Genomic DNA, 25,835 nt, shown 5'->3' on the forward strand with positions numbered 1-25,835 from the left:
AGCCCACGGCTGCCGTGCCATCTCCATCTCTTCCCTGGTGCGGCGGCGGCAGGAGCGCTCCACGAGCAGCGGCGGCAGGCGGCACCACGACATGCGGCCGGCGGCGAGGGCGGCGAGCCGGCGACCAGGACCAGGGAGCGCTGCCCGCGCAGGCGCACAGGGGACGGCTCCAGCAAGGCAGCAACCAGACGCAAGCACCTGGGGGGCGGGGCCAAGCCGGCAAGGGCAACCGAGCCCTTAACCTTGAAAGGTTAGTGATAATTCGTCCGTATTTTGTAAAAACTGTAATTGTAATTTACAAAATTAATGGACAATTCACAACAATGCCGATGTAGTGTCATAATGAGGAAAATATTTCTGAAACTCGATTGCTTGTAACCGTATTTTGATATTTTGATCATTTAGTACATCTATTATCTATATGTTGAACAATTTCAAGTTATGAACCATTTATATTATCGGTACTCAATTATGTGCTATTAATGTGTACTTTGAGCTGTCAAAGAAATTTTGTACACCATTTAGAGTTTTGAATACCCGCCTCCCAAATCCTAGGCCCGCCTGGTTAAAACCCCGTCCTCCATAGCAGGCAGCTGCAGGTGCCATCCTGCCATGATGGCCATGGTGTCCGCCCTTGCGCTCCTCCTCGCACCCCGGCCTGTGTCCACGAGGCCCACCTCGCCTCATCTCCACTCCCGCCGCCTCGCTCTTCCTCCTCCCCGACCCGCCACCCTCTCCGCCCAAGCCGCCACCCACCCGCGCAGGGCCAGGCATCTCCAGCAGCTCCATGCCGCCTCCTGTTGCAACAATTCCGCTCCGGCTGCAGGAACCAGTGGAGGAAGCGCTACCAGCGCGAAGGATTGGCGGTTCTACTTGGCATGGTAATTCGATTCTGCGCTCAGTATGTCTTATGCTCTGCCTGCAGCTGCTACAGGTATTTATGCAATGCTACATCTTCAAACTGTATTTTTGCAATGCTACAGGTATTTGATGTCTCTTGATAAGAATCCGATTGCAACTAAGGCAGTCACTTCTGCTGTGCTAACTCTGGCCGGGGACCTCATCTGCCAGGTACATTTGCAGCATTTGGCTTCAGTCTGATGCAATGCAGCATGGACTTCTGTGGCAGAACCATCCAAATTAAACTGGCTTAAGTGCGCCAACCATCATTTGAATATTTAATTCGGTCAACGCGCGCTTAAAACGTTGTAATTCGACAGTCTGTCGGGTAGCATCCCGATTTAACCTCTGATTTCATCGATCGAAACAAACATCAGAACTCTCACTCGAAGGTGAGCACAGATAGTACAAATATGCCAGAGTTCTTACAAATACAATACCGAGTACGGTACATTTAGTTTTACAAGCCAAGTTTGAATACATAAATAATTCACAAGTCCAACTGAAATTGGAATAAAAGTCTGATATAAAGGAAACCCGACAACTACGGTAATTAAGGCGTGAACGATGGATTGCACACTCAGCCTCCGCGTGTGCGACCCGAGATCATCAAACGACTATGCATCTGGTTCGACGGCTTCAAAACCATCCACATCAAGGTGAATGAACTTAGCACAACAAGGACAGAAATCTACATCAGTAAGACCTAAAATAATTTGGGCAACAAACCCTGAGCAACTAATACTCAGCAAGACTTACCCGACTAGTGGTATATACTTAGCCGACTCCTAGTATGCAAGGTTTTTGGCTGGTGGGTTTGTTTTGCCAAAAAGCTACTAACAGTGAATCCTTATTTTCAAGATTTTAGCACAAGTTTATATAAGAATCCGATTGCAACTAAGGCGGTCACTTCTGCTGTGCTAACTCTGGCCGGGGACCTCATCTGCCAGGTACATTTGCAGCATTTGGCTTCAGTCTGATGCAATGCAGCATGGATTTCGTAGTGACTTTCAGGCAGCCTAGTACGTCTATGTTTCTGTTTGTTTTGTAGACCACAAAACTGTCAAGTTTTATGATTTCATATAATCAAAGCACTATCTACAAACCTAATTGTGTTCAGATTTTTTTCCCAGTGCAAATCAGTTGTATGGATCCTCCATGAATCTTGGTGTCCGAAATATAATCCCACTGAAATTTTGTTGCCAACCATGACGTTCTTTAGATTATGTGGAGTTATTTTTGTTTACAACAGTAATATATAATTTCCACTGGCCTTTGCTGGGGTAGGTACTTATGGAACTTGAAAGACCAAAATTCTGTCTTTCAAAAAAAGAACCAAAATTCTCAGACAAGCAAAGTAATACAGACTCCTATTCTACTGTATGACAAAAATGGTATTGTTACCAACTTTGTGAAATCAACTATAAATGTATGCAGGTCAAAATTGAAATATAGAGTTTAATCGAACAACTAACAAGCAAGAAAACGAAATCAACCTAAGAAATCCAATCCATTGACAGTTTGACACTATAGGAGACTGCAGCAAGAAGCGTATCGCAGCAATGATTGGAAAACATGCTGATTTCATTTTATGAAATTGTTAAGGTTGAAAGCTTGCCTCTCATTGAAGTGTTTTTATCCTATATTTATGGCAGTCGCTGTTGTTTGCTGCTCAAACACTTAAATGTGTAGTTCTAAATCCACTTTTCTTTCTATTCCAGCTTGTGATTGATCGAGTTCCAGAGCTTGATTTAAGGAGAACATTTGTGTTCACATTTTTGGGGCTTGCCCTTGTGGGGCCAACTTTACATGTCTGGTAATCTTTTCTGAGCTGAAGTAATTATCACTTTATCGGTACATAGTGTAGCCAGCATTCTCCGGCACTGCTCTTTGTTTGATAGTTAGTCTTCATATGCAGGTACCTTTATTTGAGTAAATTAGTGACAATCAGCGGAGCATCAGGTGCCATTGCTCGCCTTATACTTGATCAGGTTTGCATTCTTTTCCTCTCTCCCTTGCAACCCTGAGGAAATATACTGTAGTCATGACATTTTCTTGCGTGTCCTTCAGTTTCTTTGTTTCTACAATTATTGTATTTGCTTTTGATGTTGTCTTAATCTTCTCCTTCTCAGTTCATTTTCTCTCCCATTTTCATCGGCATTTTTATGAGCTTACTAGTCACCTTGGAGGGAAAGCCTTCTCTTGTAGTGCCAAAGCTTAAGCAGGTGAGCCGAAACATACCATACTCTTTCACCCCTTGGCACGACGTGCGCATACACTTTTCTGGCTATCTAATTTTAATTTCTGACATCTACAGGAGTGGTTATCATCAGTGTTGGCAAATTGGCAATTATGGATACCGTTTCAGTTTCTGAATTTTTACTTTGTTCCTCAGAAGTTTCAGGTCTTTGAAGATACTCATGTTCACAAGTTGTCATATTAGCATGCTTTGTGTCTTGCCCTCACCAACTTACTGCCATTTTTTTTTCAGGTGCTTGCTGCTAATTTTGTAGCCCTTGCATGGAATGTGATTTTGTCATTTAAGGCTCACAAGGAGGTTATTGCGAAATAGGTACTATTAGCTGGTCTATCTTACCCTGGCTTTAGGCTCTTAGATTGACTTACTGTTGTTTATAACAAAGAAGTAGTTAGTAAACATAAAATTGGTATGACATGTCTTTCCCTATTGGCGCTTGAATGTGGTTATTCATCATTTCCTGCTGATGGCATTCATGCAAGCAATTTTCCTAGAACAGTATATCTGTGATCGTGCATGCACATATTTCTCTTTCCTGGTTACTTTATGGTAGGTGCTGCATCTCAATTTGATGTTTCTGTTCAGGGAGTAAAGAATAATTGAAATCTCCTGTACTTCAATTTGCACTAATGATGCCATACTGTTAGGAACTTATGGTCTATGATATTTGATTTTTTTTTATGATGAGGCATATGTGTTGCGTGTGACTTTCTCAAACCCAGATATGACCTATGTGCCAGTTCATCAAAATTGAGTGTGTCAGGTGTTTTCTCTCAGACATATTGAATCTGATGTGCCTTACATCATACTATGCATCATCGAAGTAGATGATATAGTGGACCAGCATCCACCAAAGTGTTTTATAGGTTGAGGAATTTACTGTCCTTCCATCCTGGACTCCACTAAGATGTATTTGAACTGCGACTTTGTAGCAAAAAGATTTTTCTTATTTTTTGTGCCTTTCAAATCAAATAGGGGGATAGGGTTCGCATACTAATCCCCTTTTCCAATGGTTATTGTTCATGGGCTTAACTTTTCTGCCACCCGAAAGCAACCTTGTGGACTTGTTCTGAAGTCATTGTTTTTTGCAGTCAGACCATGATAGCTTCCTATGTCTTTCGCAGTTCAACATGATGTTGATCGATGCTAAAGATGTTTTTGGTTTTTTAGCATCTTGTGGCTAACCTTAGAATCTAGACAGAAGCGTCTGTGGCTGTCCAGTTCCATCTCATATTGTATGATACCGTAAGGATGTAAAGGGCTATATTGCTGTTATTTGAGGCTGGTTCTTTGTCCACTTACTTTATAATGCTAACCGAGGTGACAGTGGTTATGCAACTGTTCTTATTTCGGTTTCATTGCTTCTGTACAAGCTAAATAAATCGGTCTGTCTATTAGGTTCTATTGCCCTGCTGAAATTTTCCTACGCAAAATTTTAGATGATTACTTATATGAATCCCCTTTATGTCACAGCAGGATTCGGAAACTGGAGTGACAGGAGGCATTTCTGAAGATGATGGTCCTATGGGCACAGAAGAAGTTTCCCCTGTCCTTTTGGCCGCGTTGCATTCATTCAAAGAAACTTTGATTGATGATGAGTTGATGACAAGGTGAATTTTATGGAGATGGATGCCTTCTTACTTGATGATGAGAACAACTCTCTTGTGAAGAGAATCACTACTTTAGAGTCAGGATTAGCGACTGCAAGAGACAGTGTCTTGAGATTAGGTGGTGACTCTGATAACAGGAAAGAAATGGAAAGAAGGAGCTGGTGGCAAACGTGGACGGCAAGCCTTGGAAGAGCTTGTTCCCAATTCTTCACTAGTTGATTGATCTTGGTGTCTTTTGTTGAAGCATGTTGCAAGGGAAGGTTGCGGACTGTTTATGTGCTAGTTTGGTTTCTGTTTAGTGGAGTACCCATCAGTACCTATATGTGTGCCTAGTTGGCAAGATGCTCTATCTGCTCTATGCAGCGATGTCAATCAGTGCCATGGTCTAGGAAGTAAGCCATGATCTCTAGCTTTAGCCCAAAGGTTTCATGTCTTTGCTCTGCATGATTGAATTTGCTTGCGTAGCCGTTGGCTTTGGATCCACTGTACTGTACTATACTATACTATTGTCAATTTCCGGATCCACTATAATCAATCCCTTTGGTGCTCGCTTGGTTCATTGTTACATTGGTGGTGCCAAATTACAACGTAGTATAATTTGACAAAGCCACTCTCAGAAAAGAAAGAAATTAAGAGAGATTGTTTGTTGATGAACTCAAGAAATAGTAAGATGGACTCGACTGGAACAATCCTGCGGCCCGAGCCCTCCCGAGCCAAGTCCACTCGAGATTAGCCAGCCTCGGTGTCTGACCACATCCTCTCCGCCCTTCCCAAGCCACACCCGGCCGTCCCCGATCGACGTCGACGACCTCCTCGCCGAGATCCTCCTCCGCCTCCCCGCGCTGCCGAGCGCTTCTCCGTGCCCGTGCGCTGCGAAGGCGCAGCTGGCTGCGCCAATGAACGGGCGCGTGCTCCTCACCAGTAGCACTCGCTGCGGCTACGGCCTCCGCCAGGTCCTGGTGTGGAACCCCGTCGCAGGCGAGCACCACCTCCTAGGCACTCCGCACGTCTCGGATCCTAACTGGGACAGGTACCCGGGGCGGTAATCTGTGCCTCCGGCGACAAGGGCCCCTTCAAGGTGGCTTTGGCGTGGAACGGCAGCCGCAGTGCACATGTCTGCGTTTATGGGGTGCTGTCGTCTCCGCAGCGGTCCAGTCTGAATCTTGGTTTGTTGTTTGCTCTCGTAATGTCCTGGTTGGGAATTCGGTTTACTGGATTCTATTTAGCAGTCAGCTTCACATCCTTGAATTTGACCTGGGTAGCCAGAACATAGCTGTGATAGAGGTTCCGCTGCCATCAGATGTCTATGCAAACCATCGTGGCCTCTACTTGAGTACGCTAGCAAAGGATGGCGGGCTTAGTTTAATCATCATGTCAGGCAACCTCACAGCTCACGCTTCCTTCTAGGATTTGGCAGCTCGCTGCTAGTACTAGCTCGCATGAACATCCTTTCCTCCAATCCATAGCTAGACGGCTATGGCATGACCGCTTCTCACGTCCACGACGCCCGACGTGAGCGAGCTTGTCCAATGCGCAGGAACTCTAGACCAAAACTTCCGTCCACACATGTCGTCAGCTCTTGCATGCCTCTACACCAAAGTAAATTGACAGCGCAAATGTACATACAGGTCAAATACATCTGGAGACGAATCCGCTAATAGACAGACATCCTTTCTCAAGCTACAATGTTACATTACATATATGGGATGCAATTCATGCTTTGCATTTCTCCTAGGCGCATAGAAATTGCACCTGCTTAACAAAAGCAGGGCTTTGCAATACATCTATACAAGACATCAACAGTACTTCGAAAATTGTTTTCCAACCTCTATGTGAAACGTTCGATATTCCAGGTTGACAGCAGTAGTTGAAACAATCAGTCCTGAACTGGCGAGACGCCACGCTAGGCAGCAAAAGAAAACAAACGTGAAATTATCAAAACAGTAGGCAACACAAATATCAAGTCATCATCATAGGTAACTGAAAGATCAAGCCTTCTGAAGAAACTTACATTGGAGTTAATGAGAACGGAGTATCAGTGGATATGTACAGCACCAGCCACTGCTCCAGCACTGCATGTGCAGTGGAACCATATGTGAGCAAAACAAGTTGGAAGCACAAGCCATTGTTGTCTAACCATATATGAAGGATTCACAGATATCTTACCACAGAAAGCAAGGGTCCTTGCTTAAATTTATTATGAAAAGCAAAAGCAAGTGGTTTCACTCCTTCTCCAGGTCCTCTAATGAACCCACTGGATGTGCACAAAGGAATATCAACAAAGAATGGTTAAGGTATAACATGGAAATACAAGTTCATGATTAACATGATGCAGTATAAAGAAAATTTGCTCTTACACTAGAGATACTGAGACAAGTGGAGATCTCCTCACGTCATATACAGCAACAAGACCACGGTACATTTCATTTCCATCTTTGAACGACAATGCCAGACGCTCCCCTGAAGCATCCCATGATAATTTTTCTATGCCTCGGCTTGATGAAGCAATTAAAGCATAAGTATGTGAATCAAAGTAAGATTCTAGTCTAGGCTATATAATGGGTGAACTTCCTAAATACAAAGTATACTACTGAACAAAAAATGTGCAGGCAGTGGTAGTAAAAGGCAGATTTTGAAGATAATTTACGGAAATAAATGGTTTGCATGCTTCTGTTAGTTAACAAGTGCTTGTCTTTCCTTGTGATCCTACAACCTATGCTAGATACACTAAGACCGGCTTCTGAGCTAGATGAGTCGATTCACTGCATACATGGGAAATGAATTACCAATTAATAGCAAATGAGGCAGTTGAAATATCATAATCTTAAATGAGGATGCAAGATGGCAAAATTGTGTAGCATGAGGTGCACATAAGATCAAGAGCTTATTCTAATATCTATGTTCGTACCTGACAATCAGGGAGGAAATTTCTGGAAGTTCAACTGGTAGAAGATGAGCATCTAAAGAAAAGGAACACAGGACAAATTATAAGGATTCATCACACAAATAGTACAGCAGCATAGTTTTAGCAAAAAAGAAAAATTTGCAGGGATATCTGTATATACCTAAACATGGTGGCTTAGATGAGAAGTGAATTGAGCCAAGTGTAGTAGAGTTAGAAAAGGATACCAATGCAACACGACCTTCTGGGTCCCAATTCGCTCCCTGTCAGGAACCAAAGTAGAAATAAGCAAACATGTAAACAGTTGTGGAACAGATACCATCCAATGTGTAAGGGTACACTGGACACATCATGTGTTGCTGCCAAGTAGATTTGCCATAAAGCAGGATTATGTATTGCTATAGCTTAGATATCAATCAAATCAAGCTAAGCTTTATGCAATATTTACAATATTCAAATAACCAAACTAGAGTCAAATGCGGGTCAAGCATCTATGTTAATATTTATGTGTTGCTATAGCATAGATACAATCAAATCAAACTAAACTTTATGCAATATTCACAATATTCAAGTTACAAAATTAGAGTTAGTCACTATTAACTGCCAAACAAGCATCTATATTTGTTTCCAAAAGAATTTATCCACCAAATAAGTAAGTCTCATATCATTTGTTCTTTAAAAATCAAACTATTTTCAGCTGTTGGGACTACAAATCATTCAGAATTAATAAAAACTAAAATACAACGTTGTCATAACTTAAAGTATTTGTATTGAAATCCAATATGCAATGAGAAAATTGGTATGTTCCATATGCATCAGTTAGATGCTAAACATATCAACGTTCAAGATAACTTATATGATAACTAACAGATTCATGAATAAAGCTATGAAGGAAATGATCTGTTTCCAGCAGATCCCATATAACCTCGAAAGTAAGAAGAAATCTATAAAATGCACTAAATTGAGTATTGTGCTCCAATGTAGAAAATGTTAAAAAAAAAAGCTATTTAGGACTGAGGATGTTACGTACAGACACATATCCATTAGATGAAGACCAAGGTTCTGAAGTCCATGTGTTTGTCTCCCAGAAGTGAAAAGTTCCATCACTAATATAATAATGAATTTTGTAAATCTTTGGAAATATTAGTAACTAGAAATGTAAAAATGAAAATTGACCATACAATTTAGCAGCTAGAAGATAATCTCCACTAGGTGACCACCGCAGTAGTGATATATTACTTAATCCACGCCGTATAGGAGTACCCAACCCTGTAGCAAAAGAAAATGTCTCCAGATATAAGTAGACATTTCTGTATCAAATGGGATTGGTCATCAGAATTTAGAAAAAGATAGTTATGCCTACCTTGAGACACATCCCAAATCGTGAAAGATGGACTATTACAGGAGGCAGATGCCAAGTATGTGGAGACTTGTCAAGGAAACAATATATACAGCTGTTGGTTCTTCCCACAAACAACAACTACTCCTATTTTAAACTTTTCTGTATCCACAATGGATAGTAGATATAAGGAATTTGGCAAAAATTTAATTTTATGCAGTTAGCCCACACTGACATTGAAGTTATTGTAGTCCTAAAACAAGATATATGAAAACAAACGAGAGCCTTTGCCAGATGCTTATGAAAATTTATATGAAGGATATCTTCCATCAGGCTTCCAACAAAGCGCGGTAACTTGCTCAGCAGAAGAGTCACGAAGAACATCCACCAGTATCCACCGACCACCATAACCTCTAGGGAAGGCACTAAAGGAATAAGGGGTGACCCCAGCTTTCATGAATGGAACATCGCCAAGATATGATGCTGACCAGAGGCATATCCCTCCCCTAAAAAGAAAATGATCACCTCAATCAAAAAGTAACATATGCCAGCAATTATTAAGACATGAAAAGAGTGAGGAGCCAGATTGAAGAGCTATAGGATCAGGCAGTAGTAATACACACTTGCAGGCGACTGCAATCATCTTGCCACTATTTGGTCTCCACTCAACAGCCTTAACATTGGTGTGCTGGTCACTTGTCAAAATGAACGGCTCTTTAGCATCTGTTAAAAGGGCCGGTCATTATTATGGGCTGCAACTAAGTTGATGGATATAGTTCAATTCATAAAATTAATACAACATAACAAGGTAGGCAGATCCCACCTGAATCCTCAAAGTCATGTACAATAACCTGGTTCTTCCCAGACACAAATGCTAGACAATGCTTGTGCGGATTCCAACTTATTTTCTGGATGTCAAATTCTTGTAGCAGATTTGGCTGGTAAAACAGAATGACTGTTCATGAGCATGAGTATAATGATTTTCTTCTAAAAAGAACACATGGAAGGACCTAGCTAATTCAGCAATCAGGAGGCAAATACAGGGTACTTTTCACAAGGATAAAAACTTGAGGCTTTAATTTTGAGATAACTTGGTAATGACAAAAAAAATTAGAATGTATGCTGGAGGAAGTATTTCAGATGCAGTAATCCAACTCACATTTAATGGAGGGAAGATCATCCGTTTGAAGAACTCGGATATGGTGGAAGTCACACTAGCTGTGGGCACGTTCTCAGTAGACTCTGGTTGCTCTGCAGCAGGGGGCTCGAGGATGGGGGGAAGAGTGTCTGGCTGGAAAGGGATAGGACTGAAGACCATTCCCTGCAAATGCCAAATCCCAAATTCAGATAAGCAAATTCGCTTCTCGTAGATAAAAGAGGCGAAATCATTTAGCGGGGCAAACTGACGAGGACATCGCCGTATGCGTCCTTGGCGCGGTCGTCGGACAGTGCCTCCGCCGCAACTGCGCGGCGAAGAAGGCAGGTCAGGATGAGCACAAATCGCCGATACCAAGTGATTCAGAGGTCGTCAAGGGGGTAGGAATCGATTATACGAGGATGGTACCGAGGTCGCGGTTGATCTCGCAGACGGTGACGGCGCCGGGCGGAGGGAAGCTCGGCATCGTCGATCCGATTGTTCGTTCCCTCGCGCCTCACTAGGGTTGGGAAGTCGGGGTTCCCAAATCCCAATCCCAGCCCGGAATGGGGCTCGAGCTTGACACAGCAGAGGAGGCAACGTCGGGGCTAGAAGCGGAGCGGCGCAGACGGTGGCGGCGGAAGCAACCGGTGAGAGAGAGGGCGGCGTTGGGTGGCTGCTGGTCGGCGGCGAGGCGAGGAGACTCTGCTGGCTGCTCTCTTGCTTAAACCCTGGTGCGGGAGGGAGGGACAGAGAGGGGAGGGAACCCCGACCGAAACAGCAACGGACGGGCCCGATGGCTGCTGATTACGGAATCCAACGGCCCAAGAGGCACGCAACGCTCGGATACAGAGGAGCTCCCTGCATTGCTCGCCTCCGACTCCGAGAGCCCAACGCCACCGGCCGCCCACTTCCCGCCGGCCGAATCCTCCCACGCTGCTTCGTCCTAGCTCTTTCCAACAGCCATCTTGAAGCCCTGCCGGCGCCCTCTCGTCCCCCATCAGGTCACTGAGGCTTGCCGCAGCCTTGAGCTGGCTTCGTCCATCAGGCTCGGGGTATGCACATGTCGTGTTCGATGAAGTGCCTAGCAAGGTAAAATTTTAGGTTTCTTGTGTTTCCTATGCTACATGGTGTCATGGTTTGTTCTCACTTTCTTACTTGTGTTTGTGATGAAATCATATACAGAAATCCTCCTCTGTGCGCTCATGCCAATCACATGCTTTGCAAAACTGAAGACGTGTTGAGCTTTTGGCAGGTTGTCATTGCCCTACAGATGCACTTGTGGCTCTTGATGCAGCTTCGTATATTCTAAGGATTGGATTTCTAACATACAAACAGATGGCATCAATCATATTCGGTCCAGGAAACATGCATGCCCGTGGTCTGAGAATATTGTCTGGGAGTGGGACATTTCAGTATGGTCCCTTTATGTGTGGTGTGCAGCGGAGATGGAAGAAGCCAGTAGATTCAGCAAGAACCCGTCTGGAGGGCAGAACAAGGGATCATAGGCTGGACAAGCTAATGGTTCAACTGAGAAACTTGAAGCTGGCCTTGGCTGTACGTGAGTTGATATCTCAGCAGAGGAATGAATATGCTTCTCTCCAACTTCTTTCAAAGTGGAGACATGAGGTCGGGTTGAACATTGAGATTGGCGCTTTCCTCAAGAAATATCCCCACATTTTCCAGATTTACATGCACCCTGTGAAGAGAAACCATTGCTGCAAGATCACACAAAAGATGACTGACTTGATTGCAGAGGAAGAGGCAGTGATCAGGGAGAATGAGACCAACATAGTTCAGCGGCTGAAGAAACTTCTCATGCTCTCTACAAATGGAACTCTGAATATGCACGCATTATGGCTAGTAAGAAAGGAACTTGGGCTGCCTGATGATTACAGGTCTTCCATGCTACCAAAGTATCCACATGATTTATATCTTGAAACCCCTGATACTCTGTCACTTGTCTCTAGGGATGATGAATTAGCTGTAGCTAAGATTGAAGAATGGAGGAAGAAAGAGTACACTGAAAAATGGCTAGCTGAATCGGAGACAAAATACACTTTTCCAATCAACTTCCCTACTGGATTTAAGATTGAGAAAGGCTTTAGGGAAAAACTGAAGAACTGGCAGAGGCTTCCCTATACCAAGCCTTATGAGAAGAATGATTTGCATCCAATCCACAATGTGGAGCGGATTGAGAAACGTATTGTTGGTATTCTTCATGAACTGTTGAGCCTTACAGTAGAAAAGATGATACCACTTGAGAGACTGTCGCACTTTAGACGAGTTTTTGCTACGGAAGTGAACTTGCGGGAGCTTCTTCTTAAGTACCCGGGAATTTTCTACATCTCGACCAAGGGAAGTGCCCAGACAGTCATTCTGAGGGAGAGTTACAGTAAAGGCTGCCTGGTTGAGCCCAATCCTGTATACGATGTGCGAAGGAAAATGCTAGATCTGATTTTGTCTGGATGTCGTAACATTGGTGAACTAGAAAGTGCAGCTTGGCTTGCTGAGGAGTATGATCAGGGAAGCTGCCATGAGTTGCAGAACAACATGTGCCAGGTGGATACTGCAAATACCATACTTGAACTTGACACTGATAGTGACTCTACAGAAAGAAGTGTATTACGGTCTATGTAAGAGCTCCGGTACCAACATTTCTGTGACTCACAAGAAAAGAGTGAATAAGCAATTAAGCAGACTTCAACATGTAGGTGTAGTTTGGGCCTCTTGGTTACTAGACGCAGATGGTATCAACAGGCACCGTTCTCACAGTATCATCATTTGATCTTGCTCTGGAATGGATCTGTTCAAATTCGTGGCAGACATGTGAAGCATCACCACAGTTCAGGACTGTGTTGATGCTTCACATGTCTGCCATGGCTCTGGAATGTACTTGCTGTAGACCTGATGTTCTTGTCAGGATTTGGACTTGTGCCGTCCCTTGTAATGGGCTATGTAATGGTTATTAGTGAATTCTATGGTGTCCTTCGTGGCACCATTTGTGATATGTAACAAGCTATGTGGTTTAATCTGGATGGGTCTCTGCGGATGTGTGATATAGTGGTCTTTTTATATCTATATACGGCTCATCTCTGTATTTTGTGGATGTATGTCATATATATGTGCTTGTGTTTCCCTCGGCTCCCAAGTTACAGGGAAGCTGTGTCAAAATTGCCCGGAGACAATAGGGAAACAAGGTCACTCTGCTTAGGTAGGGTCAACAGATCTTTAGACGGTCCAGAATTCCAGAGTTTATTACTATAAAAGACATGCATGCATGCTAACACACAAGAGCGATGCTCCAAGGTTATATACATAGGGTATGATAACTTGCTAACTCTTACCTCTGCCTCTCTCTTGCTACTCAAATTTGAATGGCACCTATCAGCACCTACTATGGCCTCTAAGCCTTTTAGATCCTCCAAAAACCCTTTAGTTTAAAGATATGACGAGAATTAGCTTGGAAAGGTGATAATTATATATTACTAAATAGTTTGAGCAGTTCTTTTACTTTGATCCTCTTTATTAGTGTGTTAACCAACCATGCATGGGATGCAACCGTCCTATGATGACTTCATTTATAACACGGTGTATATAAGTATATTGTATTCTTTTTTATTATTATTATTCTGAACCCAATTGGCGAACCTGAGGACTTCATTTATAACATACTAAGATAATAATAGATCGTCCAAGCAACTCGCGCCCCCGTTTACCCGTCCCACGAGGCGTGCGTAACTCACTGGGGAAAGCAGAGCCGAGAGCTCTCTCTGTCCCTGCTGCTCCTGGGGTTTGGGCTTTAGAGATGGGGTTTTGCATCGCTTGATCCAAGATCTCCCTCCTCACAGATTCCTGATCATAACTGCTCCATACTAGCGGGAAAGAGGACTCCAGATGATCCACAGATCTCCTTTTCTCCATTTCCCCTACCCGCCCCTAACTTCTGCTCACGTTTCAATTTCTCGTGTCAAGTTTGTATTTCTCGCGATCGGAGGGCGGCGAGCAACAAGAAAGGTCACGGGTAAAGCACTCTTAAGTAAGGAGCGAGTCCGAATCTACCAACACGAATTTCCATCCAGTCGAAGAATTACCTTTCCAGAAGAAATTCTCGCTCCGATTTCTAGCGACATTGGTAAATAAAAAGAAGTTTTTGAAGTGAGCCGCGCTCTCTCTTTCGGAATTATTCTTACATGTTTGGAGTTTTGTCTGGATCCAGGTACTCATTATTTGACTCATTATTTAACTCCGGTTCAACAACTATACAACTAGAGAATTGATGGAAGCGATGGAATCAGGACCCCCGCCTGGCAAAGAGGACCTGAAGGAAATCTTCAAGGTACTGACTATAGCCTTCCCAATGCAGATCGTATATGGTATGAGAGAAAGATGCTACCTTTGGTATCGTGCTGCAAATCTGCAATGTATCTTTTACTGCTGGAGGGAGCATTTGGTTACATTGTAGCACCCACATGTGATTTCCTCTTCCAAATGCAGATTGTAGATGGGAGGGCAGAAAGATTTTATCTTGGTTTTGTGCTGCACATGCATCTTTTACTCTTATATGGGGGAGATTTTGGGTTACATTGTAGCACCCGCATGTTTTTTTTCTCCTCCAATGCAGATTGTAGATGCATTGCAGAAAGATGATGCTTCCATGTTACTTTTTTTTAATCCCGCCATTAATATCTTTACTTCGAACTTTTACACCTATGAAATCGGCCCTTGCTTAACCCTACGCCCACCACAGTCCACAGATGTAGTAACAAATATTTGCTTTGCCCTGTCTGGTTGCAGGCAAAAGAAGGTTCCACAAAATCTATTCATGATTTTAAGTTTGAAGAGTACAATCTAAACCAGGAACAGATTAGTGCTCTTAAATCCATCATACATGGTGTCAATAGCAAGGAAAGACACTATGATGTAATATTGGGTCCATCTGGAAGTGGAAAGACAACAGTGGTTGGCTATATGTTGCTGCAGCTTCATAAAGATAGCAAATCAATTGTTGTTGTGCCTACCACTTGAGATGCTGCACAGTTAGTTGATACAGTGGACCAGTTGACAACTAACAGTCCAGGACTAGTGAGTTTTGGAAGGATGTGCATTCTTGCTGAAGAAGTTAGTATGAACAAGAGAACTTTACAGTTGGATGTTGATGTACAATCAATTTTGTACAGTAATGTGTACCTATTCTGGAGACCGTTGGCAACAGAACTGATAAAATCTATCACGAAGTGCAAGATCCTATATGAGCATCATGTGAGCAGCAAAGGTAGTCAGAGTCTTACATTCCCAAGTTTCTTCAAGAAGAAAGCCTCTTCAGCAATTAAGGACTTGCGACAATGTTTCTATTTCATCAGAAGACTTCCAGAATGGACATTCAGTGGCATCAACCTTGATGACATAACCAGGTTACTGCAGCAACTATCAGATATGCAAATGGGGTTGACAGATCAAAACATTGACAGCGATACCCTGGAATTTGTTTTCAGTGTTTCCCCTCCTCACAAGGAATCAGCTTATTATCATGATGGAGCTGCTGCAGCTAGTAGGCTGAGAGAAAAAAAATGTCTCTCTGCCTTGAAACAGTGGAGTTCATAAAATCCTCATTGAAGTTGAAGGCATTTGAAACACGAGAAGAAATCAAGAAGTATCTGTTAGACACAAGTAATATTGTTATCTGCACTCCCTTGAGTTGCTCTACCATTCTCTCCCTCCAGAATAAGAAAAATGGACATGTGGTTGATTTGGTTGTTGCTGATGATGCTTCTAGAATATCAAGTGATCTGCTAACAAAAATATGTAGTTTTGGAATTAAAAACATTGTATTAGCCTGTCATATGATGCCTCAGCTACAATCTGTATACACAGAGTTATCTTCTATGAACACCAAAATGCACCGATTGACACAGCAATACCAGCTCAAAAGAACGAATTTCATTGCCGATACTAATGTGCAGGTAACTTATGATCACTAACAAGTGTTGTATTTCTGTATAGGAATTAATTCTTGGAAATATGTTTTTACCAGAAATCATCCACACCCTTCATTTGGGTTGGAATCCCAGAGCACTTGTTGGCTCCTATGAGAAACCAGGGAAACACAGGTAAATGTGTTACACAATCTAATTTCCTGTCTCTTTTAACAACTCGAAGTTAATTTGCTGATCTCTTCCCTTGGTTCAGAAAAGTGTGCGCTACATGCTTGCTTAGCTGCTACAGAGACCCATTACAGATTGGAAGCAGCGATTGATGAACCACCGAGAAAATTTACCATCAAATTTTGTGTAGAAGATATGGAGAGGCAGTACAAAGCACTCACTGGAAATGAACTTGGGTCAGAGACATCTGATGGCCAGATGGGAATATCTAGAGTAGAAAATGCATTGAAAGCCTTGAAGAAAACGGGGGTCCTAGGAAAAGGAAAATGCAGCAAAGAAATGGTAAGACCCTATTAATCTCCTTTCATATGTCGCATGCTACACTTTTTGCTCGTAATTTATGAAAAAATGGCTCCTTTACAAGCTTCTAAAGTAAACCGGCACACAAACAAAATTTAGCATATGAAAGCATGTTGTCAGCTCAAAATCAATAACTTGCTTAGTGTCTAACATGTTCTTGCATAAATAGGTACCGGTCGCATTTCGAATATATCATCATTCGAAGAATACACTAGCAAGGATTTGGACAAAATCTGTAGGCTTTTGGAGGAGGGAAGAGTTATGGTTGGACCCTTCCATATATCAAGAAACTACTTCACCTTGGACCCAAGGCAAGCATACAAGTACAATCCTGAAGAACCAATCATAAGTACAAAGACCATATTAACATGTTCACATTCTGTTATGTTGATTGGACTTGTACCTATTGAGCCATCAAAGGATGAGAAATCAGCTGAATGTGGAGGCAGAAAAATGAAGGAGCACAGAGAGATTGTGTACCAAAACAGTTATGGGAAACTATTTGGAGACAATGGATTTGGGGTGGTGGAATCTTCCTCAGTCAAATTGTTCTACCTATCAATAGTTTAGGTACGTATAATTCAAGTTTTCAATATGTGCAGATTGAAAAGCTCACTCTACAAGAATGCATGTTTACTTCTAATTATTCTCCTAGAAATAACAGTAGTTATATGACAACTTGAACACACTAATGTCTGAAAATCAGCATGCCTTCACACATTAACTCCTGTTCAGTATGAAAGAAATGGCATTAATCTATGCATTGAAAACACCTTATAAGGCAGAAATATTGAAGAAACACTGTTGGGAGAGGACATCCTCAAGATGACACACAAATCTTAAATTACTAATGATAAGCTCGATCCAAATTTGGAGGCAGACAGTATAGCATCCTGCTATAATGAAATGGAAGAAATTTGATAACCTGCTGCTTTAGGGATGAAATTTCCTGTTGACGGTGATGTATCTGTACAATTATTCTTCTGCATAAGTTCCTCTGCATATATACTTGATTGGTTGTAGGCTGAAAACCTCACTTCCACATTTTCCAGTTCTTCTTTTGAACTTTTTATTCAATGATCCACCAAAGGAAGAAGTGTGCCTGATTCAGTATGGAAAAAATATTCAGCTTTAGGAAATTTGGATAAATGATAATCAAATATTCTTATTATCCTCTCTCAAGTACCTCAGACAAATATACCAAATAAAGTAGTCCAGTTGTGTTTAACCGGACAAGACTGACTCCACAGCCAGAGGGAAAAATCTTGGTCATTTTCTAGTTCTTCGTATAAATCTGTTTCAGTTCATGAGGATCAGTTACGCTAATACAAATTAAATATTTTGATTTACCAACTGTTGTAGCGTAAAATTACTTTTTTGAATTTTAGTGCCGTTGTACCTTCTAATGATTTTTTTAAAACTCAAGAATTAAATAGAGTCTCAGATTGATGTGGGTTGGTTCTATAAAATATGAAGGTTCCTTTTCAAAAAATAAGTGCCATGCGGTGGAGCATTGGTTGATCTTATGCAAAAATGAGATTACTTTTGTGAAGCAGTGAAGAAAAATGGACTGTGGATTCATTTCATGAGTAAATATGGTCTATTTTGTAAATTAACGAAGGAATAGGTGGTTTGCGGGTTCATTTCCAAAAGATGGACTGCGGGTTGATTAAAAACAATCTGAGGGGGTTTTTGCAAACAGTACTAAGAGGGGCCCTCGGACTGCGGATTGATTTAAGTAAAGCTCGAGGGGTTTGTAAAAAATAGATATGAACTACACATAACTGCGGGTTGATTTTCAGTAAATAGAAGTACTATTTTGCAAAAATCCGAGATTTGCACGATCTGAACCATCCAGCCGGTCGATCCGACGGCCTGGAAAAGCAGACGACGTGGCCTGTTTCACTAGCCATCTTTTGGTCCATGAATCTTTTGGCCCATGAATCGTAGTAAGAGATTTGGAGATCGGAGAGAGCATTTTCCTACCTGCACAAATAAGACTGGGACTCCTGGCACACCTAAGCAGAGCCGCCTCCTGCAAATAAAAGAGCGTACCATGTCCTGCTATGGTCTCGCTTGCAAACATTCTCGATCTCGCCTACCTAACAGAAGTCAACGGCGGGTTACTGCCATACCGTTTTTTTTTTGTTTTTTATTATTATTCTTTCCAGAGCCAGATCATTTTGCCAGGTAATGCTGCAGGCTATATATAGTTCCCAACTTGTCAAACATTTCCGGTTTTCAACTGATTTCAGTCTAACGGCAAAAGAAATCTTTAAGCACAAATAAGTTGTAGTCTTGATGGCATGAATGAATTGGTCTAGCTACTACCTGCAGTTTTTCACCACAGCAAAGGACATAAACTTGGCTCTCAAAAGAGAAACACATCTCAAAAGATACCACCTTGGCAAGCATAATGCCCTGGACTGTAAATAACATTAGTCCAACTCCATACAGAATTAGGTCTGGTTATTTTGGCACGAAAGCCAAACATAAGTTCCTCTAGTGGTCATTTGGATCAGCATTACTGAATTAGGATATTGTCGTCACGTAGCCAATATTGGCTACGTGAGGATGAGGGGTCGGACCCCTCTTGCTACGTGAGGACGAGGGGTCGGACCCCTCTGCGCCAGCATTTGGATCGGCTCTTCAGATCAAACAGGGGCGGTTTCAGTAGCAGGCTGAACAACACACTCAGGTAGCAACAAACAAAGCTTGATCATCCTTCCCGAGAACCACTCACAAGATCTTTGTTTCCGCATACATGTCCAAGCTGCCCATATTTGATGGCTGCTGATAAAATAAGAATGCTAGTTAGTCAGCATCATAGGATATGAGTAGATAATAGTATGTGAAAGTGAATCATGGAAGCAAAAAGGCAACGTGAATCATCGCAACTCAAAATTTTACTACGTTCTCAATGCAAAAACATTGGCAGAGCAACATGAGTTCAGCTTGCAATTGTAGTTTTTGTGCAAAAGAATAGCACACTGCACAGAACAAACCTCACTTCCTTGTAAAGTTGTAAGTAATTGTTATATGCAATAAATAAAATGACAATATGTCATGAAGCTATACTTTTAACCAGCTGTAAGTAAAATAAAATAATGATACACACAGCAGGCTTTTTCTATCCAGCATTCCTGTAATATGACCTTATAGTGATTTATAACTTGGTGGTCCTTGATTTCTACCAGTGGACATAACACAGCAAAAAGGCTACACATGCCAATAGGGTTTAACTTCTTTCTACTAAAATTTTTAATTCCCTAAACAAGTTTGTATACAGAGGTCAGCATCAAGTGAGCTGAGGTAGGTGGACAGTCACCATAAAAGCACTAACATAAGACTTACATATCATAAAGAAGTGATTACAAGCTGAGCAAGATGGAAATTTGACCCAGAAACAAAACCATAAAAACAAGCACACAACTGAGGAAACAAAATTACTAAGATATGGAAAGATATTTTCACGGTGAGTATTTGTATTTATATATTCATAAGTTGTTTAGGGAAATTAAAATTACTAGGATATGGACAGATATTTTCGCATGCATACCAAGCGGGCTCTACATGCTCAAATCTAGTCGGAACTATCATGTTTTCTTTGTCTCGATGCATGCATAACGAAGTAAGGAGGTGTGTCGCGACAAGAAGGTGGAGTAGCTTGGTACCTTCCGCTGCGGAGAGCTTTGAATCCCTGGTGCCGATCGGACGGAATTGATCAGCTAATCGACAAGCACAGGGATAGCATTTATATAGGAGGCAACGTCGATCGTATCGTCTGGTGTCCCAGCCGGACTCACAAATACAACATCATCTCGGTCTCGGTTTCATCTCCTTTCTTCTCTCTCAGAAAAAGAAAAAAAAAGAAAGACACGTCCCAAACCGATCGGCACACAAACTCCTGCACATTTCTTTCTCAAATACTACCATTTGCACCATGCATTTCAGTCACTTGTTTAACATTCTGTAATACTTACCCACCCCAAGAATAATAATAAATAATTACAGTAAGCAAAATGGCGCTAACCTAAAACCCTGCTCGATACAACATAGGGATGGATACACGCCACCCATCTCCTCTACCCCTACCTACTGTGTGGTCACGCTCTTCGCCAGATTCCTTGGTTGGTCCACATCGAATCCACGGAGAACAGTCAGATGGTATGCAAGCAACTGAACCAAAAACAACGACAACAGTCCAGTCAACACAATTGTAGTGAAAAGGCAAACACGAAAAATAAGAAAACAAGCTTAGAAAAACCTGTAGTGGAATTATGTTAATCACAGGTTGGAGACAATCTGCAACTCCTGGAACTTCAATAACCCTGCAGGACCCAGTAGGGCATACGGCAGACGCGTCTCTCTTTGAGCACATCACTATCAGGCGCCCCTTGCGTGAAAGTAGCTGCTGGATGACCGATTGTTGCTTGCTGCAACAGGGGGGAAAACTTGTTAAGCAAAGACCTGTAACTAATAATAAAACCAAAGCACTTGATTACCTGAAGCATGCATCACGTGTCGCAATGACAATGATGGGAAGGTTTTCATCCACCAGTGCCAGTGGCCCATGCTTCATCTCACCAGCAAGCATGCCTTCGCTGTGCATCAGCGCGACCTCCTTAACTTTGAGGGCGCCCTCTAATGCAGTGGCATAGTTATAACCTCTTCCGAACACGAGGAGGGACTCTGAATCGATCAAGGAAGAGGCAAGCTCCTTCATCTCAGCATCAAGTTTGAGAACTTCACTGACACAGTCTGCATCGTACAGTACATGCATTCAGGACTCAGGAGCATCAGTAAAAAAAAAGGCGTATTTTGCTTGGCAGCATAATAAACTTTTGTATCCAACGCAACATACTTGGAAGACTGGTAAGTCCACTGATGATAGCATTCCTTCTAGCTTGAGTGGATATTTGATCAGATCCAATAGCCAAAGCCATCATCGCCATGGCTACTATCTGACTTGTATATGCCTGCAAGATTGGCAGATATGTTTGTTAGGATATACAATATGAGATGGAAAAATGAGGATACTCATTACAGAAAGAAAATTTAAATAGACCAACCTTGGTACTGGCAACACCAATCTCACAACCAGCATTGATATGAACTCCACAGTGTGTTTTTCTCGACAGTGTGCTTCCAACAGTATTTGTTATGCCAACACAAAGGGCACCGTTTTCTAGTGCATAATCAAGAGCAAGGAGGGTATCTGCTGTCTCCCCTGACTGACTAACAAAAACTGCAGTGTCTTCCCTATAGATGGGACCTTGTCTGTCCAGCAAGTCACTTGCAACCTCCATAGTCACAGGAATACCTATGATCCAAATAAAGCAAGGAAAAAGGACTTAAACTACAGGAATCTAAATTCTAATTGCATTGATGAATTCCAAAATTTTCATCATAAAGGCAATACAGCTTGGGTAATTGATTGGACTTACCGGTCAGTTCTTCCACAAAAGGTCTTGCAGATAAGGCAGCATTGTAACTTGTACCACATCCAATAAAAACCACCCTTCTACAACGCCTAATTGTTTTGAGATGCTCCTTCAGTCCACCTAAAAGAACCCCACCATCCTTTAGCCTGCCCCTCATTGTTGTTGTTAACGAATGTGGTTGTTCATGGATTTCTTTTTGCATGAAGTGATCATAACTTCCTTTCTTTATTTGCTCAACTTCCATCTCAAGAACAGACAATGCTCGTTGCACAAATGCTGGCTTCTCTTTGTGAGGGTCAAACTTGAGGATAGACACACTGCCATCCTGCAATGCTTAAACCAATCAGGAATAGTAGAAGGTAGGGAATTATATTTCTTGGATATAACATCATGGTGGCAGGGAATCAAGGATTGCATTGATGATTATCAAGGTCTAGAAAATCTCAAATTAAAATAGAGAAACCTTCATAAACAAAAATTACTGGCAACTTAAAGACCAGAAAATGCATGTAAACTAACAAACAAGCCCTTAAACAATACCTTAATATGCACAATTTCATTATCTTCAAGAGCTAAGTAGTTCTTCGTATGCTCTACAATAGCACACAGATCACTGGAGAAAAATAATTCTTTGGGCTTTCCATTTGTTGTCAAGGTTTTGACATCATGAAATTGTTTCCCATTTTGTTGACCACTCAATTCCTGGAAGACAAGAGACAGTGGTCATGATTTGTATATTATATTATATAGGAAAGAATTCAAATTCATTAATACTATTATAAGATATATACAAGTGCAGTAACAAAATGTACAGTACAGTGTCGTATTACTGAAAAGGTTGTCCGTTAATAGAATCAATCTTGAACTACATAAATGCATGGTTCTTAAGGTTGAACAGTGTAGAAATGTGGCAATTAACAAGTTCATTACTATGTTGACTATGTGATGGTGGAGCTTGCTAATAATTTTCTAGATGAGAGAAGGTTAGATAATGAACTCAGTTATAGGATACTATTCCATGGAAATAATGGAATTAACATCTTATTTAATGCTTTATGCTTACTATTATGCTGTTTTCCCCTTTCACATATTTTTGAAGCAGATGACGACAAGAACAGCTTAACTTTAGTGCCTTATTGTAACATAAAATGAAGATAAGAACACACAAAGCAAAAGAAAAAAGAAGATTAGTTTATTTTCCTCATATTAAACCTACTCAATAACCCAAGGGTATAAGGATGTTATTTCGCTTACATTAACACCAAGTATCAGTGTGCTGCCTCGTTTGCATGCAATCAATTCGTTTGGATAGTGTGGACTTTTAAAGATAAGTGCATAAGCTCCTTCCAGCTGCCTCATAACTTCCATAACAACTTGGCTAAATGTCACATCACCTGAGGAAATGATAAACAATGTAAAGAATTGCTATAAAGATAAGTCAGATGGGTTCAGTCGGCAATTATATATTTTGTAATGCAATAGTAAGTATTCTTCCATGCTGAAGGAACTCTTCTGCCAAGTTTAGAGTCGTGCCTAAGAAGTATCTACATTCTACTAGAAAGTGTTAAGCACAAATAGCATATGTTTAGCCATAGTGCAATGCTCCAAGGAAATAATTTAAGAGAAACTACAGGCTCAATGGCCCAGATAAATATCAGAAGGTTATCTTTTCTGCTTTATGGTTATGACAGCAATATTGCAATTTCAAGATAAAAACGCATTACCTTCTTCATCATGAGATTTATCAAAAACAAATTTTGCTAGTTTAGGTATGACTTCTGTATCTGTATCAGACTCAAAGGTGAAACCATGCCTAGTTAGTGTCTCTTTCAGGACCTGCACAAATATGTCAAAAAATCAGGTTATAGTTGTAATTTACCATGTTATCATACAGTGCCACATTAGTGTACTACGGTACAAGGAGGATGAAAATACTAATATACATTCAAGTTTCAAATGGTTGAGGCTTGTCATAGATGTCCAATAAATACAAAATCAACATTGAAATCTAATATTGAGAATTGTGAATCATCATTTACATAATTAGACAAAAAAAATGGGTGAAATACTCTTCAGAACTAGATATTCCATTTGTTATATAGTAAATAATGTACCGCAGTAACTTTTCCTAGTACCAGTAATTTTATGAGTTTTTAAACTAATGGGCAGATTCCCTCTTTAAAAAAATAGGAAGGAAGATAATGAGACATCCCATGTGGAGGGGCTCAAAGCATAGACTTTCACATGGAGTGCAAGTAGGTACAGGCATGTGGTTTCAATGATCCATGTGCACTCACAACTGTAAAGATTATATAGAAGAAAACAAACAATACACAAGAATTGTATTACGTAATAACACATCGACAAAGTAAGCAGACCTCATAGTTCGTGATGATGCCATTGTGGACGACCAAGAACTCATCACCGGCACCGGAAGATTGAGGGTGGCTGTTCCTCGGGGCAGGCACACCATGTGTGGCCCATCTGGTGTGGGCAATCCCGGCATGCACGCTGAATGCAGCATCCAGGTTCACATCCTTCTCATCAACCTCTGCGAAATATATAAACACGAAATCTGGAGTAAGATTTAGCTTCTGTGCTACTCGCCAACTCCTATCCTATAGCACGAATTACAGGAGCACCAAAACTGCAATGGTAACTTTGGGTAGCATGGAGTTGCATGGAAATCGAAAATAAAGGGGTGTTGAAGTGCCGAATTGCATAACATATTGAAATTTGAAAGGTGGCATAAACTAAGAAACAAGCTTGATCCGAATGGGTCCAACTTTCCTTTTTTGTTATATAAGGCCATGTGAAGTTCGAGATATGGAGAAAAGAGATCCTAAATTTTTGGGAGTACGCTATTCCAATGTCAAAATCCGAAACAAGCAAAGCAGAATTATCCAAACTTACAATACCAAGTAACGAAATTTCCCTGGAATTGTGACCTGAAACCCGGTCAAAATCGAAGCTTTTACCGCGTGAAGCAGCCAAAAATCTGCTTTGCGCCAGGAAGCATTCAGGAACCGAAGGTTGAAAAGGACAAAAGCAAAGATCAAAAGAGAACTGACCGGAGTAGACGGATCGCACGAGGTTCTCGATCTTGCCCTCCTCGCGGAAGACAAGCGGCGGCGCGCCGGTGTACGGCGCATCAGAAGGAGAAGCAGAGGAGGAGGGCGCTGTGCGGTCCGCGTCGAGCGCGATCCCGGAGGAGTCGTAGCCGCGGTACTCGAGGCGGCGGAGGCCGTTGAAGAGGACCTCGAGGATGTAGCGGCGCTCCCGCGACACATTGTAGTTGAGGTAGGCGAAGATCCCGCACATCCTGGCCGGGGGTTCTAGGCACTCTGGGAGGGATAAAGAATCGTTGGGCTAGTAGTGAATTTCTTGTGTACAGGCCAGGCCGTACGAGAAGAGAAGCGGTTATGTAGTTGCCGTCCGCCGGCCGGAGAAGATGAGAGCGGAAGATCGAGGAAGAAGAGAAGAAGAAGCCGCCGCGTCGTTTCGATGGCCGACGGGGTGGACTCGTGCTACGACTCGCGCCACGTTTGCAATGGGCACCATTTTTTCCGGTTTTGGGCTGTTCGGATTCGAGTGCTAACAACTATGATATTGAATATTTCAATACCAATTATAAAAATTAAATATAAATTAATTATAAAATCAAATATATAAGTCTAGCGCTTATTCGCGAAACGAATATATTAAATCTACTTAATTCATAATTAGCACATGTTTACTATAGCATCACATGGGCTAATTATGGACTAATTAGGTTTAATAGATT

The 25,835-nt window shown here is 41.8% G+C and overlaps 5 protein-coding genes across 8 annotated transcripts; 3 read left to right on the forward strand and 2 right to left on the reverse strand.

The window, feature by feature from the left end:
* The first annotated feature begins 169 nt into the window (after positions 1 to 169).
* LOC112886332 (protein sym-1-like) lies at positions 170 to 4,971 on the forward strand. Of its 3 annotated transcripts, none has more exons than XM_025952202.1 (9): positions 170 to 250; positions 556 to 881; positions 984 to 1,071; positions 2,622 to 2,716; positions 2,819 to 2,891; positions 3,033 to 3,125; positions 3,218 to 3,304; positions 3,392 to 3,472; positions 4,631 to 4,971. In XM_025952202.1, the coding sequence occupies exons 2-8, from the start codon at positions 613 to 615 to the stop codon at positions 3,470 to 3,472; spliced, it is 786 nt and encodes a 261-aa protein (XP_025807987.1). In that variant the 5' UTR covers positions 170 to 250; positions 556 to 612; the 3' UTR covers positions 4,631 to 4,971. The 3 variants fall into 3 exon arrangements, with proteins under 3 accessions (XP_025807987.1, XP_025807985.1, XP_025807986.1); XM_025952200.1 differs by having other exon boundaries at positions 4,634 to 4,971; XM_025952201.1 differs by having other exon boundaries at positions 174 to 250; positions 590 to 881; positions 4,634 to 4,971.
* Positions 4,972 to 6,401: 1,430 nt separating this feature from the next.
* LOC112887672 (aladin-like) lies at positions 6,402 to 10,872 on the reverse strand. 2 transcript variants are annotated; one of them, XM_025953916.1, is made up of 15 exons: positions 10,573 to 10,872; positions 10,416 to 10,471; positions 10,168 to 10,329; positions 9,832 to 9,946; positions 9,632 to 9,731; positions 9,332 to 9,514; positions 9,033 to 9,091; positions 8,851 to 8,938; positions 8,700 to 8,775; positions 7,833 to 7,932; positions 7,676 to 7,727; positions 7,125 to 7,262; positions 6,934 to 7,021; positions 6,779 to 6,839; positions 6,402 to 6,670 (listed from the first exon to the last, which is right to left on the reverse strand). In XM_025953916.1, the coding sequence occupies exons 1-14, from the start codon at positions 10,628 to 10,630 to the stop codon at positions 6,786 to 6,788; spliced, it is 1,329 nt and encodes a 442-aa protein (XP_025809701.1). In that variant the 5' UTR covers positions 10,631 to 10,872; the 3' UTR covers positions 6,402 to 6,670; positions 6,779 to 6,785. The 2 variants fall into 2 exon arrangements, with proteins under 2 accessions (XP_025809701.1, XP_025809702.1); XM_025953917.1 differs by having other exon boundaries at positions 10,562 to 10,856.
* Positions 10,873 to 10,896: 24 nt separating this feature from the next.
* Positions 10,897 to 12,916, forward strand: LOC112887671 (protein ROOT PRIMORDIUM DEFECTIVE 1-like). The gene is made up of 3 exons (XM_025953915.1): positions 10,897 to 11,235; positions 11,329 to 11,398; positions 11,482 to 12,916. The coding sequence occupies exons 1-3, from the start codon at positions 11,201 to 11,203 to the stop codon at positions 12,781 to 12,783; spliced, it is 1,407 nt and encodes a 468-aa protein (XP_025809700.1). The 5' UTR covers positions 10,897 to 11,200; the 3' UTR covers positions 12,784 to 12,916.
* A 976-nt stretch (positions 12,917 to 13,892) lies between these two features.
* Positions 13,893 to 17,126, forward strand: LOC112884650. The gene is made up of 6 exons (XM_025950111.1): positions 13,893 to 14,278; positions 14,363 to 14,482; positions 14,941 to 16,106; positions 16,178 to 16,253; positions 16,333 to 16,589; positions 16,777 to 17,126. Exons 3-6 carry the CDS (start codon positions 15,714 to 15,716, stop codon positions 16,954 to 16,956), a joined length of 906 nt encoding a protein of 301 aa, XP_025805896.1. The 5' UTR covers positions 13,893 to 14,278; positions 14,363 to 14,482; positions 14,941 to 15,713; the 3' UTR covers positions 16,957 to 17,126.
* Positions 17,127 to 20,501: 3,375 nt separating this feature from the next.
* Positions 20,502 to 25,552, reverse strand: LOC112884648 (glutamine--fructose-6-phosphate aminotransferase [isomerizing] 2-like). The gene is made up of 11 exons (XM_025950108.1): positions 25,123 to 25,552; positions 24,430 to 24,602; positions 23,776 to 23,887; positions 23,306 to 23,445; positions 22,592 to 22,753; positions 22,055 to 22,376; positions 21,680 to 21,930; positions 21,472 to 21,586; positions 21,113 to 21,368; positions 20,875 to 21,043; positions 20,502 to 20,786 (listed from the first exon to the last, which is right to left on the reverse strand). Exons 1-11 carry the CDS (start codon positions 25,370 to 25,372, stop codon positions 20,703 to 20,705), a joined length of 2,034 nt encoding a protein of 677 aa, XP_025805893.1. The 5' UTR covers positions 25,373 to 25,552; the 3' UTR covers positions 20,502 to 20,702.
* Positions 25,553 to 25,835: the final 283 nt, after the last annotated feature.

This window comes from Panicum hallii, chromosome 3 (assembly GCF_002211085.1).
Source record: "Panicum hallii strain FIL2 chromosome 3, PHallii_v3.1, whole genome shotgun sequence".
NCBI lineage: Eukaryota > Viridiplantae > Streptophyta > Magnoliopsida > Poales > Poaceae > Panicum > Panicum hallii.

Coding starts and splice junctions, on each gene's coding strand:
- LOC112886332 (XM_025952202.1), top strand. CDS start 613: ATGATGGCCATGGTGTCCGCCCTTGCGCTCCTCCTCGCACCCCGGCCT. Junction 2,717..2,818: donor GGGCCAACTTTACATGTCTG/GTAATCTTTTCT, acceptor CTTCATATGCAG/GTACCTTTATTTGAGTAAAT. Junction 2,892..3,032: donor CTCGCCTTATACTTGATCAG/GTTTGCATTCTT, acceptor TCTCCTTCTCAG/TTCATTTTCTCTCCCATTTT.
- LOC112887672 (XM_025953916.1), bottom strand. CDS start 10,630: ATGCCGAGCTTCCCTCCGCCCGGCGCCGTCACCGTCTGCGAGATCAAC. Junction 9,515..9,631: donor ATGATTGCAGTCGCCTGCAA/GTGTGTATTACT, acceptor TTTTCTTTTTAG/GGGAGGGATATGCCTCTGGT. Junction 7,728..7,832: donor ATCTAAGCCACCATGTTTAG/GTATATACAGAT, acceptor CCTTTTCTTTAG/ATGCTCATCTTCTACCAGTT.
- LOC112887671 (XM_025953915.1), top strand. CDS start 11,201: ATGCACATGTCGTGTTCGATGAAGTGCCTAGCAAG. Junction 11,236..11,328: donor TCGATGAAGTGCCTAGCAAG/GTAAAATTTTAG, acceptor AATCATATACAG/AAATCCTCCTCTGTGCGCTC. Junction 11,399..11,481: donor ACGTGTTGAGCTTTTGGCAG/GTTGTCATTGCC, acceptor ACATACAAACAG/ATGGCATCAATCATATTCGG.
- LOC112884650 (XM_025950111.1), top strand. CDS start 15,714: ATGTCTCTCTGCCTTGAAACAGTGGAGTTCATAAAATCCTCATTGAAG. Junction 16,107..16,177: donor TTGCCGATACTAATGTGCAG/GTAACTTATGAT, acceptor TGTTTTTACCAG/AAATCATCCACACCCTTCAT. Junction 16,254..16,332: donor GAGAAACCAGGGAAACACAG/GTAAATGTGTTA, acceptor CCCTTGGTTCAG/AAAAGTGTGCGCTACATGCT.
- LOC112884648 (XM_025950108.1), bottom strand. CDS start 25,372: ATGTGCGGGATCTTCGCCTACCTCAACTACAATGTGTCGCGGGAGCGC. Junction 21,369..21,471: donor TGGACTTACCAGTCTTCCAA/GTATGTTGCGTT, acceptor TGTACGATGCAG/ACTGTGTCAGTGAAGTTCTC. Junction 20,787..20,874: donor TTAACATAATTCCACTACAG/GTTTTTCTAAGC, acceptor TTTTTGGTTCAG/TTGCTTGCATACCATCTGAC.